The following is a 19,939-nucleotide window of genomic DNA, read 5'->3' on the forward strand; positions in this document are numbered from 1 at the left end:
TCTCCGCCGCGGGCTCGGCCTTGACGCCGAGCAGCGCCGAAGTGCCGGAGGAGTGCGAGGAAGAACGCGAGGAGGAGCCGAACCTTCTTGGCGCCCATGGCCCGTCGCGTCGGCGGTGCGCCGGGGCGGCCGCCCTCGCCGGGGGGTACTCCAACGGCGGGTTGTTGCCGCCCTCAAGGTGCGTCAGCACTTCCTCGAGTGTGCGGCCGGGGACGCCCCACCACAGGTGGCGCCCCTCACTGTTCTTCAGGCCGCCGACCACCGGCGCGCCGTTGGTGGACGCCAGCCGCCGTTGCTGGCGACGCTCGAAGTATGCCGCCCAAGCCGCGTGGTTGTCGGCGGCGTACTGGGGGAGGGCGAGCTGGGCGTTGGTGAGGGAGGCGCGCACGACCTCGACCTCGTCAGCGAAGTAGGAGGGTTTCGCCACGGCGTCGGGCAACGGGGGAATGGGCACTCCCCCCTTGCTGAGCCTCCACCCCGTCGGCCCGGCGTGCATGTCAGGCGGCGCCGGGATGTTCGCCTGGAACAGGAGCCACGACTCCTGTTCGTGGAGCGTGCGGCGGCCGAAGCCGTTGGCCGCCGCCTCGTCTCCGGGGAAACGCTCGGCCATCGGGAGAAGAGGGGGAGGGAGAGGGAGGGGCTGGGCGGCGGCTCACGGGGGAGGGAGAGGAAGAGGGAGAGGGAGGGCTCGGCGGCAGCGCTCGGGAGAGGTAGAGCTCGGCGGCGAGGGCGGGGCTGGTGTGGCCACACGCGGGCGAGGCCACCGGCTTATATAGCCGCACCGCGCCCGTGTGTACGCGTGCGAGGGAGGGGAGGCGTCGGCGCGCCGTCCCGTGACGCGCCGCCCGTGAGGAATCAATGGCAAGGCTGACCGGCGGCAGCCTTGCCATTGATTCCCCGCGGGAAACCGAGGTGTTGGGGGAAGACGAGGCGCGGTGTCGCTGACGCGGCTGGCCCGCGGCTTTTTCGCGCCAAAACCGCTTGCCCCGGCGCCCCCAGGCCCCCCAGCGCGCCGGGTTCGGCCTGGGTCCGCCGGCGTTGATTTCGGCGCAGGCCGGCGAAAATCGGACTCCTGGGGGCGCGACTGGGCCGTTTTTTCGGCGCCGGCACGAAAAAATCGCCTTGGGAGGCCTCCCTGGCGGCGCGGCTGGAGATGCTCTAACTAGCCGATCGATTATAGAGGTTCCGAAGCATATGCCGGTATAATTCTCCGGTACGATTTTGATCAGAGTCATTGGAGCCACAAGCTCCTCAAAGCGATGCATTATCACCTCCTACAGTCTGCCCTCCGTTTCTAAATATTTGTCTTTTTAGAGATTTCAACAAGTGACTATATAAAAAGCAAAATGAGTGAATCTACACTAAAATATGTCTATATACATCCGTGTGTGATAGTCTATTCAAAATCTCTAAAAAGACAAATATTTATAAACAGAGGGAGTAGTACAGTAGGTTTTAGCAGGGTCACCGACGAATCAGCTCCCAATCCCCAATTAGAAGGGCAACCCAGCGGCAGCGCGCCGCGTGTCCCGGCTCCGCTCCGCTCAAAAACAGATCGACATGGTGACTTGCAAGGCATCATCTCCACCACAACATGGCATGGCCTGAGATGTCAGCCTCGCAAACCAACTCCCCGAAAAGGATAATAATAATCATATTATAGTAAACCTACCAGCGAACAAACTAAGGAGATGGAGATAAGATCGGATCGGGGCGGCGCCAGCGGCAGAATCCGCCAAAGCGGAGGCATGTGGGTGGGAGTGGCCAACAAACTTCAATACTACTCCGTTTTTATTTCTGAAAAAGAAATGATAAGCCGTGCTCATGGGGTCCAAGTCATCGGTGTCCAAGCGAACCTAACTTGCGCAATGTAAACACGCCGGAAACGAACGGTGATGTCACTAACGCGAAATGCGTTCGGTTTTCGGAGTATTAGTCAAAGCGCACTAGTAGGACGCCCCGCGTTATCTTATCCCCGTCGCCCCCTCTATATATACCCGCCCTCCTGCCAGATTGTAAAGGTCGTGAAACATAGCGAGCAACAGCAAGAACAAGCGCAGGAATATATCCATCCATATACAGCAGCGAGCATACCTTCCTTGCCTTTCTCCGTGAGGTCCATTGCAATCCAGAAACCTTCAAGTATGGGCAGATCTGCAATTTCTCAGGCCCTTCCGGTGCACCAGGAAGACGAGGACCTGTTCGAGACCTCCTCCTCCTTCTCCTGCGACTCCGACGACGAGGCCCAGTTCTCCGACGGCGAGGACCAGTTTGTGCCGGCTTCCCCGCCGGTGCGGAGACTGAATTCTGACAGCGTCTACGATCTGTCGTCCATGAAAGCAGAGCTCTCTGTCAAGTAAGTCTCCGAGGAACTTGATGCCTTCCTTCATAAGTTCATCACACCGTCACATATATGTGCAGCAGCAAAAGGGGAGTTTTTCCTGACCGTGCGGTTCTTCTCTTTGCAGGAAAGGAGGGTTGTCCAAGTACTACGACGGAAAGTCCCAGTCATTCGCGTGCATGTCCGAGGTGAGGTGCCTGGAGGACCTGCCCAAGAAGAGCCCCTACAAGAAGATCAAGTCGTGCAGGAGCAACATCGATCTGGACGGGAACCAGAAAGCCTGCCCCGTACCTGGTTCTCACAACAGCAAAGGAATGGCCAAGCCCTCTGGAAGCTCTTGCGCGAATCTGATGGCCCGGAATAACAGCGCAAACATGCTCTACAGGCCTCCCGCGATCCCTGTCAACAAGAGCGCGTGCCATCAGTAGGGCTCGCGGCTGGAAATGTCTGTCCACGGCTGGCCTCGCGCCTCTTCTTTGTTCCTTGATGAGGATTTTTCTTGGCGGGCGTATTAGCCTGTCAAATGTAAAGAGGCTTTTGATTCTCTCATGTTCAGGAAGATATTGATTGATTCGGTGTGTAAATAGAGAGACCGGTTGTATACCAAACATTTTTTTTACTGCAGTGCCTGATTAGCAAAATTCTCTGAGATCCGAATTCTGAGATCTTATAACTATCCTGGTTATTCTGCTTTTGAAGAAAAATGGGACAAAGGCATAAGCCGTGCTCATCCGGTCCAAGTCATCGGTGTCCAAGCAAACCTAACTTGTGCAATGTGGAGATGTCCCAATTGGAGTTGCAGAAAAGAGTCTAGTTTGCACAAGGTTAGGTCTTGACGCTCGTTACTCCAAGTGAACCGCCGATTCTGCGAGTGAATTTCCTTGACAAGGCGTCATGGAATAAGTTGATGATCCTTCTCCTATCGAAGCTTGACTTATTCTTGTCTCTCGCCCGGTATATCTGATTGAAATCACCGCATACAAACCAACCCTCGCCGGGCTGCGGTATATTGGACCCCAAACGCCCTAAAAGCTTCCAGTTTGAGAATTTATGGATTTATATACGTGGGTTCCAACAATTGTCCGTGAGGCTTGGGATGCCCCGTCTGATGTCCTGTTCCATAAGCTACACAAAACTGCCTTCATGCATGCTTAAGTGTTGGAGTAAGAGGTTGTTCTCGTCGGCAAAGATCCGGCTTCACGTGGCGCTGCAGGTCATCCTTTATCTCGACACCGCTCAGGATAATCGGCCTCTCTCGCCCGAGGAGGCCGATGTGCGAGCTAGACTCAAGAGGCGTGTTATCGGCCTGGCCATCATAGTCCGAACTAGGAAAAAGCAATGTGCCCGGGTTGAAAACCTCAAGGAAGGGGATGCCATTCACCTAAGAGTGAATGCGGGAAGAAGGAAAAAATTGCGAGAAGAAGGAAAACAATTATCCACCGACTGAAGGTTGGGTCACCTCACACGACGAAAAGAAAAAGGAGGCAGATGATCATTTCAAGAAAAATTTCCACAAAGCGTAGAGGCGGACTAAGGACTTCAACTGGGAGGCCCTTCACTTTGAGAACGGATATTTATCCAGCCTTGGCGACAATATCAGCAAAGCCGAGGTGCTTGCCGCCATTACCCAACTGCCCGGGGACAAGGCCCCTGGCCCCGACGGTTTCACCGGATCCTTCTTCAAATCTTGTTGGGAAATCATAAAAGGGGACATGATGAATGCGATCAATTCCTTCTCAAACTTACAAGCGACAAACTTACATTGGCTCAACGCGGCGAATACAGTGTTACTAACCAAGAAGGATGGCGTGGAAGATATTACAGACTTTGATCCAATCAGCTTGATCCACTCTTTCGCAAAAATCATCACGAAGATCATGGTTAATAGACTAGCTTCATTCATGAATAAACTCGTTTCCAGATCCCAGAGCGCTTTTATCAAGACTAGAAGCATACACGACAACTTTATGTTTGTCACAGGCTTCATCGGGCGCTTGCATTGATATAGAACGCTGGCTCTTCTCCTCAAGCTAGATATCAAAAAGGCTTTCGACTCGATTCGTTGGGACTACATGCTCGACTTGCTGCAGCGTCGCGGCTTCCCTGCTAAATTCCGAAACTGGATTACCGCTTTGTGGGCCTCGTCCTCTTCAAGGGTGCTTCTCAATGGCGTGCCAGGGGATCCGATTAAACTTGGGTAGGGGTTGCGGCAGGGCGATCCGCCATCCCCCCTACTCTTTGTCATCGCCATTGATCCCCTACAATAACTCGTAATCAGAGGCACGGATCATGGCCTCCTCCACCGTCTAAGGGATTGTACAACCACTATCCACACTTCTTTGTATGCTCGCGAAGCCGCGGTTTTTGTCGCTCCAATCAAGGAGGATATTGACCACCTATCGGTCATTTTGACTGCTTTTGGAGAAGTGACGGGCTTGATGGCCAATCTGTTAAACATCATGTCGCCCCATTCGTTGTCGCGACCTTGACCTCGACGCAATCCTGGAGAACTTTCCGGCAAAATGAGTCGGCTTCCCAATGCGGTACCTAGAGCTACCGTTATCCACTCATTGTCCCAAGAAGTCAGTCTATCAATTCCTGGTGGATAAGGTGGAGGCCAAGCTTCCGCCATGGCAAGGAAAAAATATCAAAACGGCCGGTCATACCTCTCTCGTCAAATCAGTGTTGACATCCGTGGTTATCTATCACATTTCAACACTAGATATACCTCGGACACCAATGAAAGCATCACCAAGATTCAACGTGCCTTCCTATGGGCTGGAACCGAGCAGGTCTCAAGCGGGAAATAAAGTGAACTGGAAGACGGTATGTCGACCTACCAACCTTGGCGGTCTCAGCATTCTGGACCTCGACAAGTTTGCTAGAGCTCTCGGACTTCAATGGTTGTGGTTTGCCTAGGTGGACCCAGAGAGAGCTTGGGTCGGTTTAGAAACCCCTTGTAACGATGAAGACAAGGAGATTTTCTATGCGACAACAACTATCACCATTGGCGTTGGATTGACGGCTAGCTTCTGGCACTCGCCATGCTAAATGGACAAAAGCCTAAGGACATCGCACCGGGCATCTTCGCCCTCTCCAAGCGCACCGCTTATTGCATTGCCAAGGCTTTAAATAACAATGAGTGGGTCTGACACATCAACATGCAGGGCGGCCTTTCGGTGACCCTAGTCCAGCAATTCTATTCTCTTTGGTGCAAGTCGCGGGAGGTTCAGCTCGTCCCGGGCGAGTGAGACGGGATTCGATGGAAATTCACAGTGGATGCCTGCTACTCCGCAGCCACGGCTTACAGAATGCAGTTTGCCGGATTGATCAAGTCGGAAATGCCTAAGATGGTCCGGAAAATTTGTCCCCTCCGAAGATTAAATTCTTCTCCTGGCTGAGAGCGCAGGTAGAGTCTGGACGGCGGACAGACTGCTTCATGGGGGTTGGCCAAACTATTGCCTTTGTCAGCTATGCAAGAGGGTACCGGAAACTGCGGCCCACATAATATTCAAATGTCAATTCACGATAAGGGTGTGAAACTCCATCTACAATTGGCTCGGTTGGCAATCGGTCACACCTACATGGAGCGACATTCACACAATCAAAAAATGGTGGAATGCGAGCGAGGGAGAGCCGGGATACTCAAGGAAGGCGGTACACTCATTGCAAATGCTTTATGCTGGGAGATGGAATGAAAGGAATGCTCGAGTTTTCCATAACAAGGCATCGTTACCCACTCGCGTAGTGGCATCTGGCATGGGCTAGATTTCTGGGCAACATTCACCAGGAGAGTGCTTCGCTGTTGGACCTGTCCTGTAATCGTTAAAAAACATTGTTCTTCTTATTATTATTATTTAATGGGATGAGCCAAAAAAATTGCCTCCGTTTAAAACAAAACTTGTGCAATGTAAACACACCGGAACCAACGGTGCTGTCACTGACCTTTACAAATTGCGTTCGGTTTCCGAGTATTAGTCAAAGCGCACTAGGACTACGCCCAGCGTTATCCCCATCGTCGCAGCTGGGGCTCTATAAATACCCACCCTCCTGCCAGATTGTAAAAGGTCGTGAAACAGAGCAAGCAAGAACAAGAGCAAGAATATATCCATCCATACAGCAGCTCAGCCAGCATAGCTTCCTTTCCTTTCTCCCTGAGGTCCTTCCGTTGCGTTCCAGAAACCAGAAACTTGCAAGCATGGGCAGATCTGCTGGAGCTCCTCAGGTCCTCCCGGCGCACCAGAAAGACGAGGACCTGTTCGAGACCTCCTCCTTCTCCTGCGACTCCGACGACGAGGCCCGGTTTTCAGACGGCGAGGACCAGTTTGTGCCGGCTTCCACGCCGCGGAGACTGAATCCCGATGGCGTCTACGATCTGTCGTCCATGAAGGCTGATCTCTCTGCCAAGTAAGTCTCCGAGGAACTTACTAGCCTCCTTGATAAGTTGATCAACATATATATGTATGTATGTGCAGCTGCCAGCAGCAAAAGGGAGGTTTCCTGACCGTGTTCTTCTTCTCTTTGCAGGAAAGGAGGGTTGTCCAAGTACTACGACGGAAAGTCCCAGTCGTTCGCGTGCATGTCCGAGGTGAGGTGCCTGGAGGATCTGCCCAAGAAGAGCCCCTACAAGAAGATCAATTCATGCAAGAGCTACGTGGATCTGGACGGGAACCAGACAGTTTGCCCCGTACCTGCTCCCAACACCAGCAGCAAGGGAATCGCCAAGCAGAGCTCCGTGAGCTCCTGCGCGAATCTGATGATGGCGCGGACCAGCAGCGCCAACGTGCTCTACAGGCCTCCCGCGATCCCTGTCAACAAGAGCGCGTGCCATCAGTAGGGCTCGCAGCTGAAAAAAATGTCTGTCCAGGGCTGGCTTCGCTTCTCTTCTTTGTTCCTTGATGAGGATTTTTCTTGGCGGGCGTATTAGCCTGTCAAATGTACTAAGAGGCTTTTGCTTCTCTGCTGTTTGGGAAGACATATTGTTCAGGAGGACATTGATTGATTCATCAGTGTGTAAATAGAGACCGGTTGTATACCAAACATTTTCTTTCGATTAACAAAGATTATATAAGGTCTGAATTCTGAGCCACGGTACATGGTCTTTGATCATCCTGGTTATTTCTCAACATAACAAGGAGTACAAAGTAGCATGGCCAAAACAGAGAGCGGTCCTTTGGGTTATCAGAGATGGAAGAATGTTTTACTCCCTCCGATCCAGTACTAAAGTTGTACTAAGTGAGCAACAAGTAATACGGATCATATGGAGTACAACTACAAATATTTCCCAGTGGAAAAAAGAATGGCGTGCTTCACTGATTGCCAACCAAAAAATAGCTCTGCCTGATGCTTCAAGTGTTAAAACTCTTGGCGGGTGCTGTGACCACAACCCTGAATTATCTTGGTGATAGATGTTTGAACAAAACTTGTTATTTGGCAACAACACTGTGGGAAGACAATCCTGTCCCAGTGCGCCTTAGTAGTGTCAGCGGCTGTTAGAAAGCGTAGTCATAGATGGCCTGTGCAACTCCATCTTCGTCGTTGGTGGCGCCGATCACGTTTGCAACTGCTTTGGTCTTCTCAGCGCCGTTTGCCAAAGCGACACCCAGTGATGCTACCTCTAGCATTTCTATGTCATTTTCTCCATCTCCAATTGCCATTACCTTGCAGAAAAAGGTTACAAAGTTAGAAATAATGCAAGCCCAGGTAGTATTGGTAGCCAAACAAAATTTCGAGGATTCAACGGAAGCTTAGGGGGAGTGTTATATATTCAAAATGTGATTAGAAAAGGGAAATAATGATCAAAATTAGATTTGTAACTGAAGAAACTGAGAGAAGAAAATGCAGCAACATGTGGCTTGCACCATGGAAGATGTAGTGGGGAACTAGACAACTTATACCTCATCCGGGCTGATACAAAGATGGTCCAGCAAAATCTTCACCCCGGTGCCCTTCGAAGTTGCAGGTGGTACAAGCTCAAGCATATCAGGCTGTGCCTGGAGAACGCCAGCCCTTTCTTTTATCGCCTTTGTCCAGTATGGCCTCAATGTAGAAGAAACTCCCTCAGAAGTTCCAATGAACACTAGTTTCTGGACATGAAAATTATAGCATAGTCAAGCTATAACAGATCTTTAACATTCTCAAACTGCTAAATCTTTTCTTCTTCAAAAGATCCAGATAGTTTTATAAACTGATGAGCATGTGCTCCCTAGAGCCAAAATGGATTTTTGATGACTATGTCCATATATAAATGCCAGATGCAATAAAAGAACAGCAGCTTATTTGTTCCACCGATAGAAAGTGTGAGTGTGCTAAATAAATAGTTGATCTTTGACGAACTATTAAATCTTTGGCCGGCCGGCCACATGGACTTATTCATATTATACAAATATTTATCAGGATGTGATGAAGAAAAAGTCATTAATCTTTATGCTGTAAGGTTTCAAGTGAAGGAACTAGTAAGATAATTCATACAGAACTGATCTCAGACTTGTAATTGACACCAAAGATAGTTTTTAAAATAAGCACAGCACCTGTATCTCAGCTGTTCCTAAAAGCTGGTCAATAGATGACACTATTTCAGCCTGCAAGATGAATCCCATGTAAACCAATAGGTATAGAAACATTTGGGATTCACAAAGAACGGATTATTAAAATCCCATCATACCTTAGGTTCATGGTATACTTCATGGAGAGAATCAACCAATGGGTCCTTAAACATAGAAAAACACCGATCCTGGCTAAATGCTACTAATGGTACCTTGTGCTCCAAAGAATATAAGAATGCCTGCATGCAGCATCCCAATAAAAATGTCACTAATGCTGCAGATGTAGAAGCATTTGCTGGGGAGATAATTATCAGATGGGATGGATGATCTCCAATTGTAGTAAAACACAAGTTGTTGCTTACCTCTCGGCATACTTCTTGGTTCAATGTATTTCTATAAATTTCTCTCCCTTCCAAACCATAAACCAACAGCCCCTACAATTACAGATTTAACTTCATGAAAATGGTGACAACACTCATGGGAATAATCAATTTTGCTCTTATTTACAGATGAGAACAATGGTTTATATTTTTCAAACACTATACTACAATAGAGCAATCATAACTCGTTTTAAAATAAATAAATCATAACTTGCTTTAATATACAGCATTTGAGGTAGAGCATCAAGTTTAGACTAGCATATTACAGAAGTGAGTACAAGCACAGAACATGGTCACATCAAATGATGCCATCAGCTTTTTATGGTCATATTTGTGCAAGCTTCTAATAAACATGTTTTGAACAGGCCAGCAACAGGGGTATCGACAGCATACTTCCTATTCCAGGAACACATGCATAGCAAGTTTTTGAATGCAGGAAGGTAAGAATGGTTGGCCTATTCTGAACCAAATTCGACATGGTAACTCGATACATGAGCCAAAAAGGCACTCCCTCTGTAAAGAAATATAAGATCGTTTAGATCACTATTCTACAGAGGAAGTAATTTACAACAAAGGGTACTTTCCTCTTTGCTGGCTGGTTATGTCACTCTAATAAATATTAGATGGGTATTTTTACTTGACTAACAAACCCTTAAGAATACATATCATCCAAAATAATGACCACTGTGCAAGGGTCTAGCCAGAATCTGGCGGCTTTGAGAGGTTCGTGGATCTCGAAATTTCACAGCCCTCAAATGTGGGATTTGAGTAACTCTCATGACGTCAAATCAACTATAGTACCTTTTTTTTTATTGAAGGCATAAGTTTTAATTGCCACCACTGATCTAGACCTATTATAATAAACTAATAGCAGAAAATGTTTTTAGAAATCAAGAAACTTCAAGTATGCTTTATTCCAACCAGATTTGGTTAGGGTGTCAATTTGGTTATGATTATGTGCAGAATGCATTCTACAGAACAAACATGAGAACATACAAATATGCACCTCCATTGGCATCCTAGCATGTGAACATGATCAGGATGAGTAAAGATGCTCCATTTCCACTACTGCGTCAAAACAATTTCTTTCTTCCCCCCCCCCCCCCCCCCCGACCCGAATTACTTGTCGCAGAAATGGATGTATCTAGAAGTAAAAATACGTCTAGATACATTCATCTCTGCGACAAGTAATGCGAGACGGAGGGAGTACAAGAGTATTTTGAATGAAAACACACTTTCCACCTACCTGAAGAAATATACCAGGCGAAGATTCTGAAACAATGCCATTTCTTCCAGATAAATCAACCATATTAAGAGCATCAATGGCAGCTGGGCGCGTCTATTTTCAAAGTGAGCATGGATAGAAAAAAATAATCAGCATTCTGAGTTTCGGATAAATATCACAACGCCAAACAGAAATAATCAGTAACGTAAGAGCGAACTTCTGAACTCCATTGACTGTTTTAGTCGCGACATATTCCATTCAAGACCATAGAAACAATGTAAATGAGAAGATTCATCCAAACACCAAGGGTCTGTCCAGATGGGCTATTTTTCGTAAGTTTCTTAGTTAAGATTTAGATGTTTTTGTCTCGGTCCAGAGTGGCAACAGCGGGTCCGGAGAGCACTAAAAATTGATTATGCAATGTTCATGGTGATTTTCATTTATTTTTACTTGACAGTCTAATAAATGAGGCAGCTGATGTGTCAGAGGGAAGAGGCCCTTGTGTCCCCAGCAAGTGGCCAATGTTTTTCCATAGCTGCTTGTCTAGCAACTGACTTGCCTGATACAGTACAGTGACCTGTCGGCTCCTGCAAGACTCATCGATTCCATTCTTCGATGAGCTTCTTTCAAGCAAGTGTATAAGCCTTATGCTCTGGAGAATCTGTTCTACAGTGACCCAATTCTGGGGCAACGCCATCTTGTAAAAACCATTTTTTCTGTGAAATAATTTCTCACAGTGTTTAAGTGTTCAATACAGGGTTTGAAACGAGGGCGAACATTTGACTGTAAGATTTAGTGGGATACAACTTCATCACTGGTACATTTCTGGTTCAGAAAAATATAATACATACCCAAACTGAGCCTCAGCTAAGAGAGGGCCTCAATATCTCCAATCTCTAGAAAGATCAATCAATTTAGCATCTTGATAATCTAATATGTACCGAGACAATCTAGGAACAATTGGTCATTGGTCATTGGTCATTGGTCTGGTTTAAATGGTATATAATACTTCTCTTCTAGGAACAGTTGGTCATTGGTCAAACAGCAAGGGGGAAACTTGTAATACCTTTCCTGTGGCAATAACTATGTTTACTCCTCTTGACCTAGCTTCCTTTAGAGCTTCTGCATTCCTTGCTGTTACTTGACTTTTACTGTTGAGCAATGTACCTAGTCACACAAAAGAACACAATCAAAATCCATGTAAATATAATTAGATTCTAGAGTGAAAATATCAAATATGAGCAACAAGCAACGGATAAGGGATGTACCATCCATATCACAGAAGATATATTTGAATTTTGGTCTATAAAATCTCAGGCTGCCAGCTCTCTTTAGACTGTTTGTTACTTGTCCTGTAAACATTCTTAGACAGCAATAACTACATTACATCATCATATGAGTGATATTCATTTCAAGACACAGATGGCAAGGAGAGCAATTACAGAGATGCCACAAGAACATACCATCCAATGTTTCTGTGTGAGGCTTGCTCAAATCAGGAGCGTTCTTAGCAAGACCTCTCCCTTTCCACCTTAGACTTTTTAAAATGAGCAGCTCCTCCTTCTCCATTTCCATTGCAGCCTCATCACTATGACGGTCAAAACCCAGAAGACGTAACAGGCCACGAACCTAGTACAGAATAGAAGGAAATAATCATTTTGTGCGTAATAAATAATATTATGTGCAGCAATTAACATAAACCACTCCAAAGTTCAAACAGGGGGGCAGGGGCAAATTAGTCGTATAACAACCGTAAAGGATCATACCACTAGTGTCCGCAGTTCATCAAGAAGGGTATGACCTCTCGCCTCAGCTTGCCTTGCAGCTGTTTCCACCGATATTACTATATCACCCAACATAAGCTGCAATAAGAAAACACAGTGAGAGAGAGTGAGGCAAGGCTAAAGGTAAAGACAGAAAGAAAATAAATAAAATGCTGATTTGGTCTTACAGTAGGAACATCCAGATCGGGAATGAACTGTGACACTGAGAGCATATCAGTAGCGCAGTCCTCGCCTCTCCATTCTTTGTTAAGATTCTGGATGAAGTTATCGTTGCATAGCAACACAGAAACCTCAACCTTTTCATACTTTCCAACGTCACTTATTGAAGTGTCTCGTGTTTTGTAGTTATACTCCAGAAGTCCATCTAGTGCAATTTTCATCGCCATAGGAACATTTAATTTCATGATTTCTATGACGTTCTGCATACACATTAAGGAAAACAAAGATCAACAAACACTCACCCAACCAATTGAAAACGTGAACAACTGAACATAATAAATCACCGCGAGGGAAATAAACTACCAAGAGAGAAAATCATCCCAGAACTCCAGTTGTACATAAGTGCAGCAGTGCACCTAGATTACCAGTAATAGAGCTCCCTGAACCACTAGGTGCTACTTCCTATTGGTAAATGGCAATCACGACCAGTTTGAAACGATACTACATGACTTATATCACAATACCAACAGTCCAGAGTTTATAGGGAGCAAATGAGTACCCTTTAGGGTATTCTCTGACCCTCTCTAGTACAATTAAATGAACTAAATTTTCAGAACTCACATCACTGTTGAAAACTTAGTTCATTTGATTGAACCGAGGAGGGTCACAGGGTACACTGTAGGCCACAAATTTGCATCCCTAAGAATTTTGCCATCATTTTCATCTGAGTTTCCTATGACACTTTTTAAAGCAGCAGTAGGTAGCCGCCATACACAGAGGTTTGACTAAATGAAATGTGTACCAGCACTTCGACGTCGTCGGGCAAATCATCCTCGACGCTGATGCGGGCGCAGAGCTCTATCTCGCTCTCCTTGGGCGGGGGCGGGGGCGCAGGGTCCTGCGGCGGCTCTCGCTTCGCCGCCGCCTGCCCGCGTCGCGCCCTTCGGAAGCCGCGTATGCCAGAGAGGAATCCCGCGAAAGGCTGCGCGAAGCGGGAGGTCTCGGGGGTGGGCGTGAACCCCCGCCAGGAGAGCAGAGAGGCCGTGGACGCCGCCGCAGGGAGATGGGGGAGGAGCGACGTGGAGCTGAGCAGCGCCGCGCCGCGGAGGGGCGGGGAGAGATGGAGGTGCGAGCGCGAGGCGAACGGGAGGGCCCGCGACACGATGCGCGCCATGGTCGCGCTCGCGCGGCGGCCGGCGGCGGAGAGATGGAAGACGAGCCGAAAGGGAGGGGTTTTGTGGTTTCCTTCTTTGGTTTTAGTTTGGCTCGTCCGATTTGTAGCATTTTCGCACCTTGCTGCACGTAGTAGTAGAAGTTTTGTGCCTTTGTGGAAGATGTTTTTTCTGTGTGGCAAAAATGAGTTTATTACAAAATTATAGGGTTACAATCGAGAGATAAAAGTTCATCAATATAAGGTGATCCTCGTCAGGAGCAATATGACAAAGCCGAAAATACAAGCAGAAAGCAGGGACCTAGACAATGTGGGTGGCTAAAGGAGATTTGGACAGGCAGCTTCCTGCTGATGCCTTCATTCGCGACACGAGGCAAAAAACTTCCTCGGTGTTTGATCGCATCTCTGAGACAAATGATGGATCGGCGGATCCCGAGGCCCGGGGCCGCCGGGATCAATGAATCTGCTAGCTTGGAACTGTCAAGGCTTGAGGTTGGACTCGATAGTGGGCGAACCGATTAATGACCGGAGACCGAAATACGAAATACTTCCAGAACTAGGTGATACGTCTTCATCGTATCTACTTTTCCAAACTCTTTTACCTTTGTTTTGGACTTTATTTTGTATGATTTGAATGGAACTAACCCGGACTGACGCTGTTTTCAGCAGAATTGCCATGGTGCTATTTTTGTGCATAAATAAAAGTTCTCGAAATGACCCGAAACTTCACAGAGATTATTTTTGAAATAAATAAAAAATATTGGCGAAAGAATCAACCAGAGGGGACCCACCACCTGTCCGCAAGGGTGGAGGGCGCACCCTCCTATCTTGTGGGTCCCACGGACATTCATCGACCTCAACTCCAACTCCATATATTCACGTTTGGGGAGAAAAAAATCGGAAAGAAGGATTCATCACATTTTACGATACGGAGCCGCGGCCACCTCCTGTTCTTCCTCGGGAGGGCAGATCTGGAGTCCGTTTTGGGCTCCAGAGAGGGAAAATCGTCGCCATCGTCATCATCAACCATCCTCCATCACCAATTTCATTATGCTCACCGCCGTGTGTGAGTAATCTTGTAGGCTTGCTGGACGGTGATTGGTTGGATGAGGTTTACCGTGTAATCGAGTTAGTTTTGTTAGGGTTTGATCCCTAGTATCCACTATGTTCTAAGATTGATGTTGCTATGATTTTGCTATGCTTAATGCTTGTCACTAGGGCCCGAGTGCCATGATTTCAGATCTAAATCTATTATGTTTTCATGAATATATTTGTGTTCTTGATCCTATCTTGCAAGTTATAGTCACCTACTATGTGTTATGATTCGGCAACCCCGGAGTGACAATAGTCGGGACACTTCCCGGTGATGACCGTAGTTTGAGGAGTTCATGTATTCACTAAGTGCTAATGCTTTGGTCCGGTTCTTTATTAAAAGGAGGCCTTAATATCCCTTAGTTTCCAATAGGATCCCGCTGCCACAGGAGGGCGGGACAAAAGATGTCATGCAAGTTTTTTTTCCATAAACACGTACGATTATATTCAGAATGCATGCCTACATTATATTGATGAATTGAAGTTAGTTCTGTGTCACCCTAGGCTATAACTGTTGCATGATGAATGCCATCTGACATAATTATCCATCATTGATCCATTGCCTACGAGTTCGTTTCATATTGATCTTTGCTAAGTTACTTTTCCGTTCCCACTATTACGATTGCTACAAAACTGTTACTGTTACTTTTGCCACTATTACCGTTAATTCCATACTACTTTGCTACTAAATACTTTGTTGCAGATATTAAGTCTTTCAGGTGTGGTTGAATTGACAACTCAGCTGCTAATACTTGAGAATATTCTTTGGCTCCCCTTGTGTCGAATCAATAAATTTGGGTTGAATACTCTACCCTCGAAAACTGTTGCGATCCCCTATACTTGTGGGTTATCAAGACCTTTTTCTCTCGCCGTTGCCGGGGAGCATAGCTCTATTCTCTGAGTCACTTGGGATTTATATCTGTTGATCACTATGAGGAATTTGAAAGATCAAAGAACCAAGATTTTCCCTCAACTACGAGGGGAGGTAAGGAACTACCATCTAGCTCTGCACTTGATTCACCTTCTGTTTTGAGTAAGCTTGCGACGCCTACACCTGCTATTGATTCCGATATGTCGCATGTTATTGATGATGCCACTTCTGTTATGCATGATGCTTATGATGATAGTACTTCTTTGCTTGATAATACTGTGTCATTAGGTGAATTTCTTGATGAACAACTTGCTAGGGTTAGAGAACACGAAATTACTGAAACTGATGATACTATTGAAACTGAAGATTATGATTCTCCCCTAGATATGAATTGCCTGTTGTGCCTGAGGGCTATATTATAGATGAAGAAACTTCTAGAGACTTTTTTGCTTGCAATGATAGAGATGATCTTAAGAAACTGCTAGCTAAACTGAAAGAAAAGTCTTTGAATGCTAGAATGCAATATGATCCTAAGTTTGCTACTTCACCTATCTTTGTTACTGATAAGGATTATGAATTCTCTATCGATCCTGAGTTAATTACTTTGGTTGAATCTGATTCTTTCTGTGGTTATGAATTTGAAACTGTTATGGTACATCTTACTAAACTGAATGATATAGCCACCCTATTTGCTCATGAGGAAAAAATTCGCTATTACTATATTCTTAAATTGTTTCCTTTCTCGTTAAAGGATGATGTTAAGTTATGGTTTAATTCTCTTGCTCCTGGTCGTGTGTGTAGTCCCCAGGATATGGTTGTTGGAAATATGCCCTAGAGGCAATAATAAATTGGTTATTATTATATTTCCTTGTTCATGATAATCGTTTATTATCCATGCTAGAATTGTATTGATAGGAAACTCAGATACATGTGTGGATACATAGGCAACACCATGTCCCTAGTAAGCCTCTAGTTGACTAGCTCGTTGATCAATAGATGGTTACGGTTTCCTGACCATGGACATTGGATGTCGTTGATAACGGGATCACATCATTAGGAGAATGATGTGATGGACAAGACCCAATCCTAAGCCTAGCACAAGATCGTGTAGTTCGTTTGCTAAGAGCTTTTCTAATGTCAAGTATCATTTCCTTAGACCATGAGATTGTGCAACTCCCGGATACCGTAGGAATGCTTTGGGTGTACCAAACGTCACAACGTAACTGGGTGGCTATAAAGGTGCACTACAGGTATCTCCGAAAGTGTCTGTTGGGTTGGCACGAATCGAGACTGGGATTTGTCACTCCGTGTAAACGGAGAGGTATCTCTGGGCCCACTCGGTAGGACATCATCATTATGTGCACAATGTGACCAAGGAGTTGATCACGGGATGATGTGTTACGGAACGAGTAAAGAGACTTGCCGGTAACGAGATTGAACAAGGTATCGGGATACCGACGATCGGATCTCGGGCAAGTAACATACCGGTAGACAAAGGGAATTGTATACGGGATTGATTGAATCCTCGACATCGTGGTTCATCCGATGAGATCATCGAGGAGCATGTGGGAGCCAACATGGGTATCCAGATCCCGCTGTTGGTTATTGACCGGAGAGTCGTCTCGATCATGTCTGCATGTCTCCCGAACCCGTAGGGTCTACACACTTAAGGTTCGGTGACGCTAGGGTTGTAGAGATATTAGTATGCGGAAACCCAAAAGTTGTTCGGAGTCCCGGATGAGATCCCGGACGTCACGAGGAGTTCCGGAGGTGAAGAATTATATATAGGAAGTCCAGTTTCGGCCACCGGGAAAGTTTTGGGGGTTATCGGTATTGTACCGGGACCACCGGAAGGGTCCCGGGGGTCCACCGGGTGGGGCCACCTGTCCCGGAGGGCCCCATGGGCTGAAGTGGGAAGGGAACCAGCCCTTAGTGGGCTGGGGCGCCCCCCTTGGGCCTCCCCCTGCGCCTAGGGTTGGAAACCCTAGGGTTGGGGGGCGCCCCACTTGGCTTGGGGGGGAAGCCACCCCCCTCCCCCCTTGGCCGCCGGCCCCCTTGGAGATCTGATCTCCCAGGGCCGGCGCCCCCCAAGGGGTCCCTATAAATAGTGGGGGGAGGGAGGGCAGCAGCACCACAGCCCCTGGCGCCTCCCTCTCCCCCTGCAACACCTCTCCGTCCCGCTTGTGCTTGGCGAAGCCCTGCCGGGATCCCGCTACTTCCACCACCATGCCGTCGTGCTGCTGGATCTCCATCAACCTCTCCTTCCCCCTTGCTGGATCAAGAAGGAGGAGACGTCGCTGCTCCGTACGTGTGTTGAACGCGGAGGTGCCGTCCGTTCGGCACTCGGTCATCGGTGATTTGGATCACGGCGAGTACGACTCCATCAACCCCGTTCATTAGAACGCTTCCGCTCGCGATCTACAAGGGTATGTAGATGCACTCCTTCCCTCTCGTTGCTAGTAAACTCCATAGATTGATCTTGGTGATGCGTAGAAAATTTTGAATTTCTGCTACGTTCCCCAACAGTGGCATCATGAGCCAGGCCTATGCGTAGTTACTATGCACGAGTAGAACACAAAGCAGTTGTGGGCGTAGATGTTGCCAATTCTTCTTGCCGCTACTAGTCTTATCTTGTTTCGGCGGTATTGTGGGATGAAGCGGCCCGGACCGACCTTACACGTACGCTTACGTGAGACAGGTTCCACCGACTGACATGCACTAGTTGCATAAGGTGGCTAGCGGGTGTCTGTCTCTCCCACTTTAGTCGGAACGGATTCGATGAAAAGGGTCCTTATGAAGGGTAAATAGAAATTGGCATATCACGTTGTGGTTTTACGTAGGTAAGTAACGTTCTTGCTAGAAACCTATACAAGCCACGTAAAAACTTGCAACAACAATTAGAGGACGTCTAACTTGTTTTTGCAGCATGTGCCTTGTGATATGATATGGCCAGAAGATGTGATGAATGATATATGTGATGTATGAGATTGATCATATTCTTGTAATAAGAATCACGACTTGCATGTCGATGAGTATGACAACCGACATGAGCCATAGGAGTTGTCTTTATTTTTTGTATGACCTGCGTGTCATTGAATAACGCCATGTAAATTACTTTACTTTATTGCTAAGCGCGTTAGCCATAGAAGTAGAAGTAATCGTTGGCGTGACAACTTCATGAAGACACAATGATGGAGATCATGATGATGGAGATCATGGTGTCATGCCGGTGACGAAGATGATCATGGTGCCCCGAAGATGGAGATCAAAGGAGCAAAATGATATTGGCCATATCATGTCACTATTTGATTGCATGTGATGTTTATCATGTTTTGCATCTTATTTGCTTAGAACGACGGTAGCATAAATAAGATTATCCCTCACTAAAATTTCAAGAGACGTGTTCCCCCTAACTGTGCACCGTTGCGAAGGTTCGTTGTTTCGAAGCACCACGTGATGATCGGGTGTGATAGATTCTAACGTTCGAATACAACGGGTGTTGACGAGCCTAGCATGTACAGACATGGCCTCGGAACACATGCAAAACACTTAGGTTGACTTGACGAGCCTAGCATGTACAGACATGGCCTCGGAACACAAGAGACCGAAAGGTCGAACATGAGTCGTATAGTAGATACGATCAACATGGAGATGTTCACCGATGATGACTAGTCCGTCTCACGTGATGATCGGACACGGCCCAGTTTGACTCGGATCATGCATCACTTAGATGACTAGAGGGATGTCTATCTGAGTGGGAGTTCATTAATCAGATGAACTTCATTATCATGAACATAGTCAAAAGGACTTTGCAAATTATGTCATAGCTTGCACTTTAGTTCTACTGTTTAAGATATGTTCCCAGAGAAAATTTAGTTGAAAGTTGATAGTAGCAATTATGCGGACTGGGTCCGTAAACTGAGGTTTGTCCTCATTGCTGCACAGAAGGCTTATGTCCTTAATGCATCGCTCGGTGTGCTGAACCTCGAGCGTCGTTTGTAGATGTTACGAAACATCTGACATACACGTTTTGATGACTACGTGATAGTTCAGTGCGTATTGCTAACGGTTTAGAATTGTGGCACCAAAGACGGTTTCGAAACGTCGCAGAACATATGAGATGTTCCGAAGACTGAAATTGGGATTTCAGACTAGTGCCCACGTCAAGAGGTATGAGACCTCTGACAAGTTTCTTAAGCCTGCAGACTAAGGGAGAAAAGCTCAATCGTTGAGCATGTGCTCAGATTGTCTGAGTACCACAATCGCTTGAATCGAGTGGGAGTTAATCTTCCAGATGAGATAGTGATGGTTCTCCATAGTCACTGCCACCAAGCTATCAGAGCTTCGTGATGAACTATAACATATCAGGGA

The 19,939-nt window shown here is 46.9% G+C and overlaps 3 protein-coding genes across 3 annotated transcripts; 2 read left to right on the plus strand and 1 right to left on the minus strand.

The window, feature by feature from the left end:
- Positions 1-2,007: 2,007 nt before the first annotated feature.
- On the plus strand, positions 2,008-2,982 carry LOC109762545 (uncharacterized). The gene is made up of 2 exons (XM_020321412.4): positions 2,008-2,356; positions 2,469-2,982. Exons 1-2 carry the CDS (start codon positions 2,145-2,147, stop codon positions 2,767-2,769), a joined length of 513 nt encoding a protein of 170 aa, XP_020177001.1. The 5' UTR covers positions 2,008-2,144; the 3' UTR covers positions 2,770-2,982.
- A 3,407-nt stretch (positions 2,983-6,389) lies between these two features.
- On the plus strand, positions 6,390-7,347 carry LOC109762544 (uncharacterized). Its single transcript, XM_020321411.3, has 2 exons — positions 6,390-6,748; positions 6,869-7,347. The coding sequence occupies exons 1-2, from the start codon at positions 6,540-6,542 to the stop codon at positions 7,176-7,178; spliced, it is 519 nt and encodes a 172-aa protein (XP_020177000.1). The 5' UTR covers positions 6,390-6,539; the 3' UTR covers positions 7,179-7,347.
- A 22-nt stretch (positions 7,348-7,369) lies between these two features.
- Positions 7,370-13,718, minus strand: LOC109762543 (endoribonuclease YBEY, chloroplastic). Its single transcript, XM_020321410.4, has 12 exons — positions 13,237-13,718; positions 12,443-12,694; positions 12,258-12,353; positions 11,955-12,120; positions 11,760-11,843; positions 11,558-11,658; positions 10,513-10,605; positions 9,249-9,320; positions 9,006-9,125; positions 8,872-8,922; positions 8,239-8,427; positions 7,370-8,001 (listed from the first exon to the last, which is right to left on the minus strand). Exons 1-12 carry the CDS (start codon positions 13,606-13,608, stop codon positions 7,834-7,836), a joined length of 1,764 nt encoding a protein of 587 aa, XP_020176999.1. The 5' UTR covers positions 13,609-13,718; the 3' UTR covers positions 7,370-7,833.
- Between the last annotated feature and the right edge of the window lie 6,221 nt (positions 13,719-19,939).

This window comes from Aegilops tauschii, chromosome 3 (genome assembly GCF_002575655.3).
Source record: "Aegilops tauschii subsp. strangulata cultivar AL8/78 chromosome 3, Aet v6.0, whole genome shotgun sequence".
Classification (NCBI taxonomy): Eukaryota; Viridiplantae; Streptophyta; class Magnoliopsida; order Poales; family Poaceae; genus Aegilops; species Aegilops tauschii.

Coding starts and splice junctions, on each gene's coding strand:
- LOC109762544 (XM_020321411.3), top strand. CDS start 6,540: ATGGGCAGATCTGCTGGAGCTCCTCAGGTCCTCCCGGCGCACCAGAAA. Junction 6,749..6,868: donor AAGGCTGATCTCTCTGCCAA/GTAAGTCTCCGA, acceptor TTCTCTTTGCAG/GAAAGGAGGGTTGTCCAAGT.
- LOC109762543 (XM_020321410.4), bottom strand. CDS start 13,608: ATGGCGCGCATCGTGTCGCGGGCCCTCCCGTTCGCCTCGCGCTCGCAC. Junction 12,354..12,442: donor CCGATCTGGATGTTCCTACT/GTAAGACCAAAT, acceptor TTCTTATTGCAG/CTTATGTTGGGTGATATAGT. Junction 12,121..12,257: donor ATGAACTGCGGACACTAGTG/GTATGATCCTTT, acceptor ATTCTGTACTAG/GTTCGTGGCCTGTTACGTCT.
- LOC109762545 (XM_020321412.4), top strand. CDS start 2,145: ATGGGCAGATCTGCAATTTCTCAGGCCCTTCCGGTGCACCAGGAAGAC. Junction 2,357..2,468: donor AAAGCAGAGCTCTCTGTCAA/GTAAGTCTCCGA, acceptor TTCTCTTTGCAG/GAAAGGAGGGTTGTCCAAGT.